The 17,451-nt window shown below is 44.0% G+C and overlaps 1 protein-coding gene across 1 annotated transcript in view; it reads right to left on the bottom strand.

Annotated features, from left to right (window-relative positions):
* Positions 1-11,161: 11,161 nt before the first annotated feature.
* Positions 11,162-17,451, bottom strand: part of MUC2 (mucin 2, oligomeric mucus/gel-forming) — an 88,609-nt gene continuing 82,319 nt past the window's right edge. Inside the window, 4 exon segments of the mRNA XM_025207897.1 lie at positions 11,162-11,644; positions 13,019-13,148; positions 15,494-15,533; positions 16,648-16,776. Coding sequence (XP_025063682.1) covers positions 11,383-11,644; positions 13,019-13,148; positions 15,494-15,533; positions 16,648-16,776 — 561 coding nt within the window. The 3' untranslated portion in view covers positions 11,162-11,382.

The following is a 17,451-nucleotide window of genomic DNA, read 5'->3' as shown; positions in this document are numbered from 1 at the left end:
GGTGTGTGGCCCCAAAAGCAATAAAGCCATACTCATGGCCCACATTGGCAGTGGCTGGCATGGAGGAGACTGGTGCTGGTGCCAGTGTTGGTGCTGGCGCTGGTGCTTGGAGGGCTGGGATGGGAAAGTGGATCCCCCTCTTCCACATCCCCTCACCTCTGCACTTTGGCCTCCCTGACTTTGTTCACCATCCCCTGCATCTAGTGATCAAGGGTTTTGGGGCTGCCAGTGCACATGCTGCCCTTCACCCTCAGGTCGCACATGCCCACCATCATGTGGACAGTACTGGACTGCAAGGGATCCAGACGTCTCCTGATGCCCTCCTTCAGCCACCTCACCAGTGCCTGCATGTCTGGTGACAGTGGCCTGCCCCAGCCAGGAACATTGATCCCCTGGAACTTCTCCATTTGGTTCTCCAGTTCTCTCACTATGGGGTTCACCTGGTTGAGGAGGACATTGCCAGCACTAAGGGTCTCAGTGGCCTCTAGGAAGGGCTTGAGGACCACCAACGTCTGGGAGATAGTACCCCACTCAGCTCTGTTCAGGGGGTGCTGATCCCAATCTCCCCAAGCCAGGCCATCTCACGGATGGCCTTGTGTTGCTGCACCAGCCTCTCAAGCATCAGATATGTGGAGTTCCACTGAGTCTCCACATCCTGTATGATTCTGTGCTGTGGGATGCTCAGCTCTGCCTGTTTCTCCCGCAGCATCTTGTCCCCCTTGATGCTGCAGTGGAATTAGCCCGCCACCTTCCTGCATTTTGAAATCACTGGCAGCCCTGTCCCCCTCCAAGGCATCCCTCACTATTATGTGCAGCCTGTGTGCCACACAGCAGATGCCAACAAAGTTGGCATCACAGACAGCCTTCCATACTGGCCCCATTGTCAGTGACCATGAACCCGCAGGTGAGCTCAGCCTGCCACCCCTGCACCATGCAGTTGATGGCCCCCATGATCTCCCTTGCTGTCTGCGACTCATCCAGCACCTCGGCTTGCAGTAAAGCCCACCGATGGCCTGACTGAGTGCACCGGTGCCCTGTGAGGGAGAGGTAGACGTGATCACCACCCCGGCTGCTCCAGATGTCAGAGGTGAAGTACAAGGCTACCTGCGGCCCTGCCTTGTGCAGCTCCTCCCTCAAGTACTCCCTGCATGCCTGATACAGGGAGGGCACCGCCGCCCTGCTAAAGGTGGTGCATGTGGGCAGTTTGTAAAATGGGGCCAGAAGTGCTACAAACCGCCTGAACCCTGGTTGCTCAACTAGGGAGAAGGGCTGGCTATCCACAGCAAGCATCTCCCCAATGCTCTGGGTGATCTCATGCGCCTTGGGAACGCGCCCCCCTTTCTGTCCACCTTTCCCCCACTGGTCCAGGGTGGCCTTCCTCTGCTTTGGGGGAAAGGGGGCTTTGGAGAAAGTGAGAGACTTCCCTTTTCTGCACACTCGCACTGGTGCCAGGCTGAGCAGCAGGAAGAAGGGAAAGGGGGTGGTGCCTCCTCAGATGCAGCAGCATGGCCGTAGTGAAGTGTCTCATGTCCTTGCCACAGCTCATGTGCCTTTGGCAGTGATGGCAGATGGCAAGCCTGGGATCATCTGCCACCTCAAAATTATCCCACACTACATTATTCCCCTGCTTCTGGGTTGAGGGCAAGGATCCTGCCTTTTCCCCCTTCTCAGCAGGCTGAGTCTGAACAGAAGGAGGAGCTGCCTCAGCTGAACCACTTGCCTCCACAACCTCAGCCTCCTCTGAGGTGCCGCTTTCCGGAGAAGACCTGGGTCTAGGGGAAACTTGAGGGGTGTGGAGCACAAATTCTGATTCCCCCTCAGTCCCCAGAATTGCCTGAGCCAACATGCTCAGCATCCCTGGTTCCAGCTCCAGCTCCTTCTCTGGTAGTGGGAGGCTCATACTGAGAACTGAAATTGGGGTGGAAGAGGCAGTGATTCTACTGCTGGTGCCCACTTCTGGACTGAGTGGAGGTGGTGCAGGTACAGGGATGTTAGGTGCAGACACTGCTCCCACCACCTGGCTTCCACTGGCAGCACTGATGTCATCGCTGCTCGGGAATAGAATGCATCTGTGTTTGGGATGGGGGGAGCTTGCAGCTCTAGCTCTCCCCGTACCCCCTCTCCCCACCCTGCCAAAAGACCTGGCACCTGCCTTCCTAGCACACTTCATATTGATCTTTCCTGTGATGCAAAAGGTCTCTCTGTGTGTATGAATCCTTTTGTATATCTGTCTGTCTTGTTCTCCTGTGAATATCTGTGAATCAAATTATTTGTGTGTCTTCCTGTGTCTCAATATATTATCTGTGTCTTGTTCTTCTGTAAATATCTGTCTGTCTTCTTCCGCTGTGATTTTTTTTCTATATTCTGGGTCTCTGTGTATGTGAGCGTGTGTGTGCATGCATGTATGCAAGCAATCTGTGCCTCCCCGCACATTCATAGATAACACTGGCTGGGAAAACACAACTTTCTTTTTGCAAAGTTCCCAAAACAAGTTTCCAAAAAAGTAATTCAAAGAAATAAATTGAATTGTAATACTACTAATAATTGAAAAGAATAGCTAAGCAAACTAAGCTAAGCTAAGCTAAATCCTAACCACTCCTTTATAACACGAAAAAGGAGCAGGCAGGTCTCAGTCGCAGCGTTCCTCTCTCACAGTCGCTGACAGGGAAGGAGCTGCAAAAGGCAAAGAAGGGCTGGAAATGGGCTTTTATGCTTTTTTTAGTCCCACCCCACAGACACTGCCATTGGAAAGGTAGCCAGCAAGAAATCCTTCTCGCTGGCTACCAACAGATGTCAGTCTTCCCTCTGCCCCCTCCCCCTCCCCGTTCCTCCCCCTCTTCTAATTGCCTCAAAATGGCCGAAGTGGGTCCAAAGCATCTGAAGCGGATCTGAAGCACTTTGAATACTCCTGATCCACTCTGGACACCATTGCTGGGATCCCGCTTTGGACGCTGAAGCATCCGAAGCAGCTCTGGATCTGATGCGGGATCCGAAGACTCGCACAGCCCTAATGATGATGCGCTCCACAATCTGTATTCCCTTTTCAAAATTCTAGATCTCCCATGAGCTGACACTGGTGTTTTTTCCCCACCTCTGACATTGCTTAGTCTGCAAACTTACTTTACTACTGTACTTCCATGATATGGAATTTAATTTGGTATCCTAGGTTATTCGTTTCCCACATACTCCCTTAAAACCTGAAAAAAATGAAAGAGGCCTGGTCCAAAGCTCATTGATTTGGATTATTTCCTTTGTCTATGAGGAGCACAGGATCAGACCTCACCAGTAGCATAATTAGGGCTGGAGGAGCAGAGTATCCAGCCCTAGTCTGTGGTCCATCTATTCTTACTAGGGCAAATGAAGAAAATCTGATGCATTTGTACAGTTCGGCAGCAGCTTTCCCCATGTGAGCGATCAATATTTACTCACGCAACTGAATTATAACATCAAGATTAATTCCTCTGTTCATCACTCAGAGCAAATGAGGGGGCTCTGTCTGCACAATGCACAATTTTATGTAGCCAGTGGCACACCTCTGGTAGAGTTCTTGTCTTATAGCAACCTGCTAAATCAAACAGCCAATCACAATTTGCTAGAGGATAAAGGAGAGGTAAGCAAGAATTTAACTTTTTTCAGTTGGGAAAGGAAAAGGAACAATACATGTATACAAAATCTAGAGAAAGAAACTTTGTAGGCAGTGCAGAAGAGCTCATTAGAAAAATTGACAAAATATCTAAAAGGTAAAGTAGCAGAAGAAAAAAATGGGTGGCAACTCTTAGACTTAGTAGCAGAATCAAGGAAATATAAGGAAGAAAGGGGAAATAAAAAAAAACAAAGAGGGGTTCAAGTTTTGGAAGGTGGATATTTTGAAACATTTTGGGTTTTACTGAAATTGGCATTTCTGCTACCACTACAGGCCTTATCACCTGTGGGGCTGGCAGCCAGTGGTGCACCTCTGTGGCTGGGAGCCCCTCAGTTGAAGGGGCTCCCAGGCACAGAGGAGCACTTGGCCACAGATCCAATTAATGACATGATTAGAACAATGTACAAAGTTATTACACCTTTTTTGTGGAATAACTTTATAACTTATTGCTTGTTTTATCACGCCATTAATCGGTTGAATGTGTAGCTGGGTCACAACTTGAGGCATGACTGTTTAATCACACCATAAGTGTAATGTGCAAAGGGGTCCTTACTTTCAGGTACTGAGATCAAGGGGCACATTCCTGAACAAAGCACAAAACAGTCAATATGTGACAATATGTAGTTAAATTAAAAACCCAGACTTCTATTAAAGCAGGGTACCCACCTGGCCTTGTGTAGGCACTCCCTTGCTGCCTTGGAGTGTGCACCCAGTGTCAGCCATAGAGGTTGTTCCGGTGGTCTTGACGCTGGGTCACGTTCATCCGGAGAGAAACCCCGATACTTTCCTGCCATGACTTGGTCTTTCCTTTCAGTGATGGGGTTCCTTCTTGTGGCTCCTTGCAGGTCAGGCTCCCCCCAGCAGGGACTCTTGGGGCTCCACCTCCCCTACCCCCCAACCATGTGCCAGCCTTTAGGATGGCCACATGATGAGAAGTCGGCTCACCCTCTGATTTCATCACCTATGCTCTCTTTGCCTGTTCAGCTCCCATCAGTATTCCCCTATAAGGGATGATTTTGGGACATTAGGCCATCTCTGGTAACATGCTGGGTCTTCCCCTCTGCACTGCTACCTGCTGCACTGTCTCAGCTCTTACTGGTGTGTGAGGGCTGCAGCTGATCCCTATCCCTATCCCAGGGCCCCGGGATAACAAAACAAATTAATACACAAAAGAAAAGAAGGGGAATGAGGCCTCAGCCCACCCCACTAATGACTCCACTGTCTCCGTCTTCCCTCATCCAGCTTTGCTGCTGGCCAACATAGTGGCTGGCCCCTTTCATTGGCCCTGGACCCCTCTGACAGGTCCTCCCTTGGGCTCTTATCTGGATGCTGGTGCAGCCTGTGTTCAGCTCAGCCATCTGCCTCCTGCAGTGCTTCCCCAGCCATTTTCCCATTTATTTCAGTTTTTATTTCAGCTGGATGGCGTCTTCTGATGACATCATCTGCCCACACCACTCCCAGCTGAAAATAAAAGTGGCTGATAAACCATGCGGTCATTACATCCCAGTGTGGTTCCCCCAGCTCATCTCTCCCTGAAAAAGTTAAATTCGCCCTGTCATCAGGGCTTTTCTCTTTCTTATCGCAGCTGGTTGGCTCTGCCCTGGGTCCTGCCGCAGCAGGGGTCTCCAGGCCCTTTTCCTTCATCCCCCTGGGACAAGCAGGACTCTCTTCTTGGTCATGTTAATTTTTTCTGCACAGCCCATGCTTCCCATCCTATCCTCTGATAGCAGTGGTAATGCTTCATTTCTCTCTTTCATTAATAATATTTCTGCAGCTTCTCCTTTCTGCCTCTTAAGTAGTTTCATAAGACCATGACTCCTTGTATATTTGAAATCCTTCAGAGGAACCACTCAACCTTGACACCAAAAAACTTTAACTGCATGGGAGTAGAGCCATTCAGGACTGGCTGTGCATTTTCTACACACACAGAAATATATAGTTGTTACTGAAAAATTGATAGTATCTTATGTAACATCATCTATTATTTAGCAGGCAACCATTTTCTGGTCACGTTGCCTTTTTGTTATTTCTCTTCTCTTCTCCTGTCTCCATTTGACTAAGTTCTTTAGAATAAGGGCATTTTTTTGGCATGTGCACTACTTCTAGATCATGGCATTGGAAAAAAATAATTATTATCAGTGCTAAATATTTTTGTGATATGTAGCAATATATGCAAAACAGTATATGACTCTCAACAGTGCAACATATATTTTATATCTCTTGGAAATCTTTTTAATTTTGATACTTATTGAAGTAAGGTTACTGAATAGCTTTGTAATAGATAAGACTATCTACATCAACTATTGCTGCTGTTCTTTCACCAATTATTAAGCTATTATTATATTTTAAAATAATATTTAAACTATATTGTATTAATTTGTCATTAAAATACTGGACAAAAATTAAACTCCAAGTGACCTGCAAACACAATGAGATTAAGCCAGGATTGTGCTGTCCTGAGAGAGGCACTATTTTATTTGCTACAGGTTAAAAACCCTCAAGCATAGAGCAAAAACTAGCCTTAAACTTTTTCTCTTCAGCAATAATTGTGTGGCACTGCATTTTAATCATGTCAATTATATTGTTTCACAAGGCAACATAAAAATGAAATATTTTCTTTATGCTCTTTGGGTGATTGAATGGTTCCTGAAGGCACATTGGAGGAGTTTTGCCTTTGTCTCTGAAAGTCTTTGTTACAGACCTTGTTTTGTACTTAAAGTTACCTGTTTTTTTTGTGGGGCCTCTCAAATTAAAAGAAAGAAAGCAGCTAAAGAGAATGTACCAGCAGAGTTCTCTACAGTACACTAATCTAGAGATAAAATAGATTTTGATCATGAATTCAAGAACCCCCAGGGGAATGCCACAGCAATTCATAGATTCATAGATGTTAGAGTCAGAAGGGACCTCAGCAGATCGAGTCTGACCCCCTACCCTGGGCAGGAAAGAGAACTGAGGTCAGACAACCCCAGCCAGGTGCTTGTCCAGTCTCCTCTTAAAGACTCCCACTCCCTTGGAAGCCCATTCCAGATTCTGGCAACCCTTACTGTGAAGAAGTTCTTTCTAATGACCAACCTAAATCTACTCTCCGACAATTTGTGGCCATTGTTCCTAGTTACTCCAGGGGGTGCCCCAGTAATTGGCAAATCAGTTTTAATTTTGTAGTGTCTCTAAATTATAGCTCCCTCTTGCTCTACAGTAATCTGCTATTTTCTGGTCGTGCTCTGTTTTTGATTATGTTGCAGGGCTGATTGTAAAAGTGTTTCCTCTTTAGGGAGCTGAAAAGGGGTTATGGTAACAGCTGCCACCCAAATAAAGTAAATACTAATCCTTTCCAAAACAGGGGTAAATTCCTTTTAGAACTTGGCAGTAGCCAGGAAATGAGATGTGTTTCCTGCCAGCATCTGATTTATGTGCCAGACCCTTATTTAAAAATGCTCTTGAGTAATGCAGTTTCCAGTTGTGATAGATGTCTTCTGAGGGGAAGGTGGGATGGATACTGATTGCAACAAAGCTTAATTTTTTAGGAAGGGCGAATGATTCAGGGATGTAATCAGGTCTCATTTTGTACAGTTTAACAAGTGTTACCCCTTTGGAAATGTTATGCTGCAGCAGAAACTCTTGGGTGCTCTTGCTATTTCTAAACAAGTTCACTGTCTGACTAGTAAGGGGGTTTATTTTTCCTAAGCAGGGTAGGAATGACTATTGGGATTCCCCCATAATGGAGCAGAAGTAGGACATCTTCTGTGCAAGACTTATCTGCTCTGGGAGAAGGAGTTCCTGGCTGCACTATGAGATCTTCCTTGGAGGGAAGCTCCTGTTTTCATAGTAGTTTCCCTTCTTTGCGGAGAGGCCCCTGAATTATGACAATTTCCTTTCTGAAAAAGTCCTGGTTGCATTCGGGCTTCCTCGGTGGGAATCTAAAATTTAACATGCCATTTTGGAGTTGAATTCCAATGGAAATGCAGATGCGCATTGACCTGCAAAGGCTCCAGGATCACTGAGTCTGAAACAAGGGGAGAAGTTTTGACACGAACAATGTGACCTGTAACTGGAGCTACCAAACACCTGGAACTATACAATTCTTTCCAGTATCTGCCTGGCTTCCCAAAGAATGAGCAATTGTGACTTTGAAGCAATGCCTGAAAGGATATAGGAAGCAAGAACAGTGAACTGCAAAGAATCACAGACTGTTCAGATCTGTAGTTCCTGTTTCCATAAGTTTTGTGGTGCTTGTTGTGTGGGTAAAAGCATAGGCAGCAGCTAAACATTAGGACACATCAGTATCCAAAATAAAACTCTATGCTTGGTAAGGCACAAGCTCCTATCTGTGATGCAGGTCTATGTGGCCAACTTGCTTACTGAAATTATTTTCTGTTCTTGGCCACAGACTGTCCTGTAGTGGTGAAACCAACACCTGCAGTTTAACAGATGTTCCCAGCTTTCTGTCTTTTTAACAGGCTATCATTAATATTTGCCATCTAGCTTCTATTTGAAAGTAGATTGTATGAGACAAAAGATAGCAGGAGCATGAAGAACTGTTGCAAATACTAGGTAGCATCAAGGAGGTGAGAGATTAGACCTAAGTATAAATTGGTGCTAAAACCATGTATTGCTAATTTATGCAACGTCTAAATTGTTCTGACATCATCCTGGGATTAACTCCCCTGTGACTCATACATTCTAGTCAAAGGGTTTTGCTAGAATTAGAAACAAAGGGAAGGAGTTCGGGAGTTGGCACATTGCTTGCCAAATCATTTATTATAGGCTTCGCTATTCAAAAGTAATTATTTCATCAGTGGTAATTTATTGGATGTTTTGAACAGGTCATTAAGAAAAAACAAGCTGTGCATTTTAGCTGGAAGTAGGTTAGGCAAATGCTACACATGTATAGACATTACTGCCTTTTCCCAACTCCTTGCTCCCAACCCATTGCCAACTAAGCCAATGGAATGAATCCTGATGGAAGACGGATTGAGCTCTACAGGAGGCACATTGACCTATCATATTGGTGATTCATTCCACTATCCCCAGATATCTACTGTAGCAGTAATAATGGTGTTCTGCACCCTGTCCACATTTTATTTAGACATCTGCTTCTTAAAATACAGCAAAACCACAGAGAAGGCATTTGCCTTTTGCATTGGGTGCTCAAGTAGAAGCAAAGTAAATAAGCATGTCTTTGCTGCTTGAAATGATCTCAGGAATGCAATGAAGGAGACTATACCAGTTGTCTGTCTAGAAGCAAAACACTTCTAAATTGCAAAAATTATTTGAACATTTATATAACTAAACAAGCAGAAGAGACTACCAGCTCTTCCCATGTTTGCTCTGCCTGAGTATTTCTGTCATAGTGTGGAAGGGTAAAATAAATCAATTTAGGAAAGCTATTTGCATGTTCATCTTTCTTTACTCCATGAAATATTTTGGATGCAGGAGCTCTTTGCTCTTTGAAGAGCAAGACTCAGGAAAGTCTACATTAGCTTTCAGTTGCTGATACATAGCAGTGACCTGCCATGGAGTAGGATTTGTCAGGGAGTGTGTGCTGATAATATAATACTTCATGTGTTTCATCTGTAATACAGGGGCTGTTTGGTGGGATAACTGCCATCTTAGATGACAGGGGTATAGGTTGCAGCTGTGTTGGTCTAAGAACATAAGTAGACACAGTTTTTTGGGGATTGGATATCAGATTTACCCAAAAAACCTTGTATGTCATTTAAGATCAGACATTTAACAGGCCAACAGAAACAGCTAATGGATAAAGCATAGAAGAACAGGGAGGAATGGCAGGATTGGCTTCCTTTTTATATGCAATACACCACAAATCTATGCTACCACCTATATATCTATCTTGAATATTGCTCCCTTATTTGGGGGTAATGCCCGTACTTAAGGATGGCACATGCAGATTTGTTCAAAAGTGCTAGGATGGTGACATGCAATTTCTCCTCACCAATAAGCAGTAGTGTAACTGAGGGGAGACAACTGGGGCAGCAGCCCCATCACTGCCTTTGCAGGGGTGGCAAAAGCTGACATTATTATTTCCCTCGATTTGGCACTGGTGAGGCCATATCTGGAGTACTGTGTCCAGTTTTGGAACCCCCCACTACAGAAAAGATGTGTCCAGTAGAGGGCAATGAAAATGGTTAGGGGGCTGAGACACATGACTTCTGAGGAGAGGTTGAGGGAACTGGGGTTATTTAGTCTGGAGGACAGAAGACTGAGGGGGGATTTAATAGCAGCCTTCAACTGCCTGAAGGTGGTTCCAAAGTGGATGGAGCGAGACTGCTCTCAGTGGTGGCAAATGCAGAACAAGCAGCAATGGCTTCAAGTTGCAGCAAGGAAATCTTAGGTTAAATTAGGAAAAATTCTCAGCAGGTGGGTAATAAAACACTGTAACAGGCTGCCCAGAGAGGTGGTGGAATCTCCATCCTTGGAGGTTTTTAAAAACACAGCTAGACAAAGCCTTGGTTGGGATGATCTAGCTGGGGATGCTCTTGCTTTGAGCAGGGGGGTGGACTAGATGACCTCCTGAAGGGACCTCAGGAGGTCATCTAGTCCACCCCCCTGCTCAAAGCAAGAGCATCCATTCTCATTTCCAACCCTCATTTTCTATGATTGCCACAGCAGTGGCGATGGAACCACTACCAATTGGCATGGCAGGAGCCAGCGTTGTCCTCAGTACCATGTGGCTATTCTGGGCAGACTACCTGCAGCACAGAACTGAGCTGTTATACCTCTGAAGATCAGGACACAAATACTGGCAAAGAGTCCTGTGAGATACAAGTTTCACACACAACGTAGTCACAAGGCCCTCAAAGGCCCTCACTTAGTTTGAACAGGTACAGTCTCTTTTACTGTGAAATTACTTCTTTTGTAGTCATCCTTTACAAGAAAGTAGTCACAAGGCACTTCTAGTGCAAAAAAACCCAGCCCTGTTGAAAAGGAGAGGGCTTGCTGCTAGTCTAGAGTAAGCATTCCCTGACAGTACCCCAAATCATCTCAAAATGGCTGCTTTCTAGTAAACAAACCTACTCATTCTCATGTCCATTTTGGTAGACACGGCATCATGGTATTGGAATAAAAGATCCTTGCATGTTGGATTCTCAAGACCAGACCTCTACAGATTTTAGCCCCTACAGCAGTAATTCTCAACCTTTTGAAACTCAAGCTGCCCTTGTTAGACTCAAGGTGCCCTTCAGACAATATCAGTTCATGGCTTTCATTCATTTCTGGACTATGGAAACACAGATAAATTCCTCTGTTGCAGCAGGTCTCAGTGTTTTTGATACTATAGACTCCTATTTGAAATCTCTAGGTTTAACATGTGAATCATCTGTAAGTGGCACCAGGTGGCACCCCAGGGTGTTTGGGGACCCTGATTAAGAATCACTGCCTGCCCCAGAGGGCAGGAGATGTCTCTTTTCATGTGGAGAAGTCCCTTTCCTTTTCATTTCCCAAATGCTCAGGCATGCAGATGAATAAAAACAGAGTCCTTGCTTCTGATGTATGTCTTTAATGATTTAAAGCAAAAGCAGACAATGGAAAACTAAATAGAAGACTATGTGCCTAAAGGAAGATTTTCTCTCATTTTTATACACAAATAAATAGAGTGCAACAAGGGCTTAGAAGAGAGGGAGGTGGAAAATGGAAAGCACTGAATTACTCTTGGAAAATTACAAAGGTCTACTACAGTCTCTTCTTGCCCCTCTATCAGTGTGTCATTATGTTCATCTCCTTCACTTCACTGGTCTCTGGATGGCTCTTCTGATGCGTTTCACTGCAGTCTCTCTGGCCCCTTCCACTAACAGTTGCTGGGTCTTTTTAGACCCTTCTGGTACATCACAGATAGTGCCTTGACATTCACAATGCTCCACGTGCACATACTCATAGTTCACCCTTTGTCCATCAGGGCACTGTAGTATAACTCTCCTTATGCTAGTTATCGACTCCCTGCAGCAAGTGCACTTGTGGTTCATGGAGTTGGCCTCAGCAGAGTATCTGTTTGTTAGTATGGACAAAGATACCATTACCCATTGTTAGACATTAGTATGCAGTATAAGTGTCTTTTTTTGGTGAATAAGCTACTGTAAGGAATTAGGAATAATAAGCAAAACAACCTTTAACCATGTGAATCAGAAGAACAGCTGCTTTAAAGCTAGTGGAGCATCACAAGCAAAATCCAATTTCATTTAATGGATGACCAAAGTGCAGCTTGAGACACTCGCTAAGGTACCTAACTATTGTATAGGAAAGATTCTGTTTCTCCCCTGTGCACATAAGTGCTCCTGTCCTATGAACAGGGAGACATTTGCACATTTTGGATGGTGGCCCTATTCCTAGGGTCAGGGCACTTGCACAACCAGAGAGGTAATATAATCATGTCTACTAAATGGATGTCCAGGAGATTTGGGCACTTAACTCCCTTAGACTCCTTGTGAAATGTCCAGCCTTGATGACTCTTAAATTCTTTCTGCTCACAGCAGATCAGATGTGGAATAGCTAGCTGCAGTACAAGCTTCCCTGAATCAGCACATCCCTGACCATTAAGCATCCTGTATTAGATCATTGTTTTTTATGCTGGGGCCATATTTTTGTTATTTTTCTAACCAGTGTGAAGTCATTATTGGGATGTGCAGGCACTTTTGCAATAGTAACAGTCCCCCTGGACAAATTTGGATCTGTTTTCTTTGTTGATTAAGTGTATGTTTTTCTCCATAAAAGGGCTGTTGACTGTACTTTATGGCAGATGGAAAATGATAGTTTAATTGGAAAACGTGTATTGTTTTTGAAATGTATTAAAGCAGTCATCCTCCAGGTATATGCATCTCAATTATCTTTTGCATTCCCTTTCCAGCACAACATTAATTCCATTAATTTAATCATACACAGACTTTTAACAAATGTGGGTTTTTTTCAGTTTGCTATACACATGTGCACCTTTGAATTCCTCTTAGAAAGTGAGTGCATGTGTCTGCCTCTTTTTCTCCCCAACTGTATATGTTAAATTTTTAAAAGCAGCTTCTCTGCTCATGATCAGGCCTCGTTAATGTTTGAGTTCATTACCATTATAGGAAACATCCCAAGCTGTACCATACGCAAGCTGCTCTAATACGAATGACAAGTGAACTGGCTCTCACTTAATAGTCGAGAAGGCATCATCATGAGTCTGGGGCCAGAGATCCCTTTGCTATGGACCTTGTTTCTAAAATGAATAAACCATTCAGTCACAAATTTCAGTACCTGTGATTCTGAGAGCTGATTCAGTTCCAGATCTCCCACTGTTCTTCAACTTGGCTATGTATTGTCCCTTTTATATAAACAATCTGTATGCCAGTTAAATTCATGTCTCATTGTCCAGTTCAGTTTACTTACAGTGAGTAGGTTCCACATGTTCCCTCACACTGAGTCACGTTGACTCTCCCCACAGAAATACAGCCTTGGTGCATGATATAGTCCATAACTTGACTGATAGAACATGATGCTGGTGTATCACGAGGTATGCCTGTCGAATAAAAGTGTGGTAAAGACCTTCTGTGAAATGGCTGTAAAACTACCTTGGTGTTTTAACATAGGCTGTGTCATCAAAAAAAAACTGTTCTAAAAAACCAAAAACTGTCTTTGGGAATAAATTCTATGCACACTTTAGTTATCTAGCAAGTTCAAACATTTTAGCACTTAGCATTATCCCTTATACCCTCCATGATTACTTGAAAATACTTTCTAAAGTATTTGCTTTAATCCAGTTTCTGGTATAGGGACTATAGTGTATAGATAAAAGGAGTCAGATAAGATAACTATAGGGGTTCCATCTGCTCTTAGTATGAATTATAAGTTATAGAACAGGGGTGGCCAACATGTAGCATGTGCACAATAAGTGGCATGAGAAGTTTCTTTGTGTGGCAAGAGGTAGATTGTATTAGGTACAGGCAACACAGAAGCAGATAGAACAGGGGGCAGAAAGAAGAGCGGCAGATCAGACAGGGGAAGGGGATTAAAATGGTACTCAGGGGGCACATCTATACATGCCTATTAATGTGCAGCAATAAGCACTGGAACTTATTGCTCCAGAGCTAATTGATGCCACGCATGCATCTGCACGTGCACCCAGGATCACAGGACACTGAGCTGAAGCAGAGCAGCCCTGAGAGGCAGAGGGCCCCAGGGGTCAGCCTGCCAGCCTGGGGAAGCTCCACCCAGCTCAATGTGCTGTTGAGGGGCTGGCTAGGGCATGAGGATTCTTCAGTGTGGGACTAGCTAGCAAGCAGCCGCCTCACTGAAGCACCCTTGTGCCCTGGCCAGTCCCTCCAGAGTCTACACATGCGCTGCTGCAGTTTTCTAGTCTGCAGCAGGATAGTATTTACAAGTAAATTAGTTTACTCCAGCCTAATAGGAGCACATGTGTAAACACCAAGACATTTACTGAATAGCTAATTAGTCAATTGTGCAGTAAACGTCTCGTGTAGATGTGCCCAGGGAAATCGGGGCTAATTAGTGGCACACCTGTCAAAGAGGTTGGACCCCACAATTATAAACTACCTTCTGAACATCCCCCCTATTAGGCATACAGTAAGGCAAAGAAATTATAAAAAAGTTAGGAAAAAAATTAATGGTTTGTTCTACTAAATTATTTGAGTTTATACAAAATAAATGTGAACCCATGCATACATGTGTGAATGGTTTTGTGGAGGCTGAAAAAGGAAAAGCAATGGCTTCTTAACCAGTGATTTTAGAATCTACACATGTGCATCTACACATGCTAATTTAAGGTGCGTTAGCCAATTTTAAGGTACATTAAGAATGAGGGTCTATGTGTTCACACCCTTAATGCACCGTAAAAATGGCAATTTTAGGCTCTTCACACCTAAATTTGATACCTGTGAAAGCAGGTATCAAATTTGTGTGTGAATAGCAAGACTGCCTTAATGCACACGTAGATGCACTAAGACACATAAATGCTATGTATGTCAACTAAAGTTAGTCCCAAGTCAGTGCACACACCACATTAATGCACCTTACTGTGTACATGTGTATACAGGTGCCTAAGTCACCTTAATTCCATATCACGCAAATACACATTAAATTTAGGCATACGTAAAAACATGTGTATGCACACCCATTGATTACCTGCTAGGTGATATCAACATACCACAAAAATACTATTAGTATCAAAATCACTAAGACCGAAGTTTCAGCCAGTCAGGCCTAGCACGCCAGTTATTAGAGATGTTTAAAAGAAGCTGCTGGAGAGACTTGGCACAGAGTTGTAATGCCAAAGAGAAAACTACTAGTCCTTATTTAGGCACTTCTCAGATAATGCCAAAGAGAAAACTACTAGTCCTTATTCAGGCACTTCACAGCCCTTCCATATTGTAATGCACTGAAACTGAGCTGCCCTATATAGTGATCTCACCCACTGAGGAAGGAAATTCAGAAAGAAAAAAAAAAGTCCCTAAGCTTTAAACAAAGATGTGAACTTGATTAAGAAAGCACTATCATTCCTTTTCCTGACCTGTCTCAACAGGCAATTTTGAATCAAACCCCATTCATTGACGTGCTACTTTACTAATTCATTCCGCAGTAGTCTTGCATTTTTACTGCATATCACCTAAGATCTGTTATGTACGAATAGTGAGCTTTTGTCTTCCTAGACTGAAAGCTCATTGGGAAAGTGGTGCTCTAAGTGCTCTTAAAAACAGCTAAGCTGAATATATATATATTTAGTTAGTTAGTTAGTTAAATACATATTAGCAATTGCATCAGTTCTCAAAAAGAAAAACTGGTCCATTTTAAAGAAAACAGTGTTTCTGTTTTGTAGTGGACATATGTTTGCTGAGCAGTTGTACTCACATGTTTTACAGCACCCATTAGGTAGGTAGGAAATAGTACCCTGGGGGAAAAAATGGAAAAAAGTCAATACTATCTTTCTGCATTGTGGAATTTTGTACAACCCCCACACTGCCCCAGAAGAACAGAATTATTTCCTCCATGCTTGCAATTAGTAGTTGAAACTATAAACTATGATACAGTATAAACTAGAATAAGAGTCTTCTCTCTGGTCTTACAGCCTAAGACCTACAGTAGAATCTGCTGAAAAATACAATTATTTGAAGGAAAAGCCCAAGACATATGACATTCACCTCAATTATTTAGCAACAATTCCACAGTTTTATATATGAGCTCTCTGTATATCCCAACACCTTAGACTGAAAGGGTTTCTGTACACAAGCTGGGAGGCTGCTCTGGCACCTGTAATTACAGTGCGTTGGAGCAGACTCAATTAACTGAGTCTGCTGGAGTGTAGTAATTACTGTGCTCCAGCCAGCCTCTGTGTGCCATTCATCAGTGTTCCTGTGCTTCAAAATGGTAGTGGGGGCATGTAGGGTTTTGCCAGCTAGCCTGGCACAAATCAGTCCTTGAGCTCTTTAATCAGCAACAGTCTTTCTCTGGGCTCAGAAACACAAACTATAATGCCCTGGGTTCTTCTGCTTCCCAGGGCTCAGGGAAAAGCAAACAATCCACATGAACTCACCTGTAGCATGCCCAACAATGCAAGCTTCACTCCCAGCCAGGTTTAGTTCTCTTCTTCTTGCAGCCACTGTAATTAAAGTGCCCTCTTCCCAGAGTGCATATAAAAATGCCCAAAGTGGGTGTGTTTAAACCTTGGCCTGTTCCTTGCAACTACTCTGTCTACATGGCACTCAATAAATTTGCTGCCCTTTGATCTGACAGAATATAAAACGTTAAGACATTATAGATGACTATTTTGAGGCTATGGGAAGATAATTGCCAACTACAAACTTCAATGTATATGTAGTAGATGAACTATGTGCCCCTGCGTGGATGGCAGCTTGCTGAAGATAATTTAATAGAAATAATAATATTAGCATTTCTGATCAGGGATTTAATACTTTTAGTAAAACCTAGTATGGCCTCTCTTGCTACTGTGGTGGCTACATCAAACTAAAATGAGAACTGAGGGTGAGCATTTTGCATTTACTTACAGGCTTACAGTTCTGCTCATTGAATGGTTGGCAGGTAATCTTGGAGGTGGAGGAGATGAACTGGTCATGGAAATTCACACAGCTATAAAGAGTGCAGTTGTCTCTTGGATCATTTTTTATTTCAGCAGGCTATATAAAAATGGGAATAGCAGAGATAAATTGAGAAATGTCTCTGAAATCTTCTTATCCTCCAAAAGTGACTTCCCTCTCATATCTCAGTCTATAGACTGTAGATACACAACTGTACTGGCTTAGAAAGGGATATATCTGCATTCTGAAGTTGCGTTGATTGAGGTGATCTCTATATTTCTATAAGGAATTTCTCTTGAGCTGAGTGCACACATGCACACTCAGGGTCTGTGAAACGGGCCATATTCAATTTGGATTTGGATTCAGCCTGAATCTGGGACTGTGATTCAATTCGTTGATTCGGATCACTGTCCCCAATTCGATTCGGCCGAATCCGAATCTGAAGATTCGATGCTGATTCGGAGAATCAGTGATTTGGCCATAGATTCAGCTTTAAATGTTTTTTCTACATACCTCGAGATACCAGGCACAGCTTGTGAATGCTGCAAAGCTGGGGCAGATGGAGCATCCCACAGGAGCATGGGGGGTGCCCCCATGTGATCAGTGGCGAACCTGGAAGTGGTTCTGGGTCTGCCGCCGAGCACGTGGGCCCCCCCCCCCCACCCTCCTGGCTCAGCAATCATCCATGAGGTGACCCCGGTTGCTCCCCCACAGACCCAGGAGGCACCAGTCGCCAAGCCAGAGGGGCATGGGGGGTGGGGGGGGGGGGATGGC

Source organism: Alligator sinensis, unplaced genomic scaffold, assembly GCF_000455745.1.
Source record: "Alligator sinensis unplaced genomic scaffold, ASM45574v1 scaffold5_1, whole genome shotgun sequence".
NCBI classification, from domain to species: domain Eukaryota; kingdom Metazoa; phylum Chordata; order Crocodylia; family Alligatoridae; genus Alligator; species Alligator sinensis.
The sequence above is the reverse complement of the archived record's forward strand: the minus strand, read 5'-3'. Positions and strand labels throughout refer to the sequence as shown.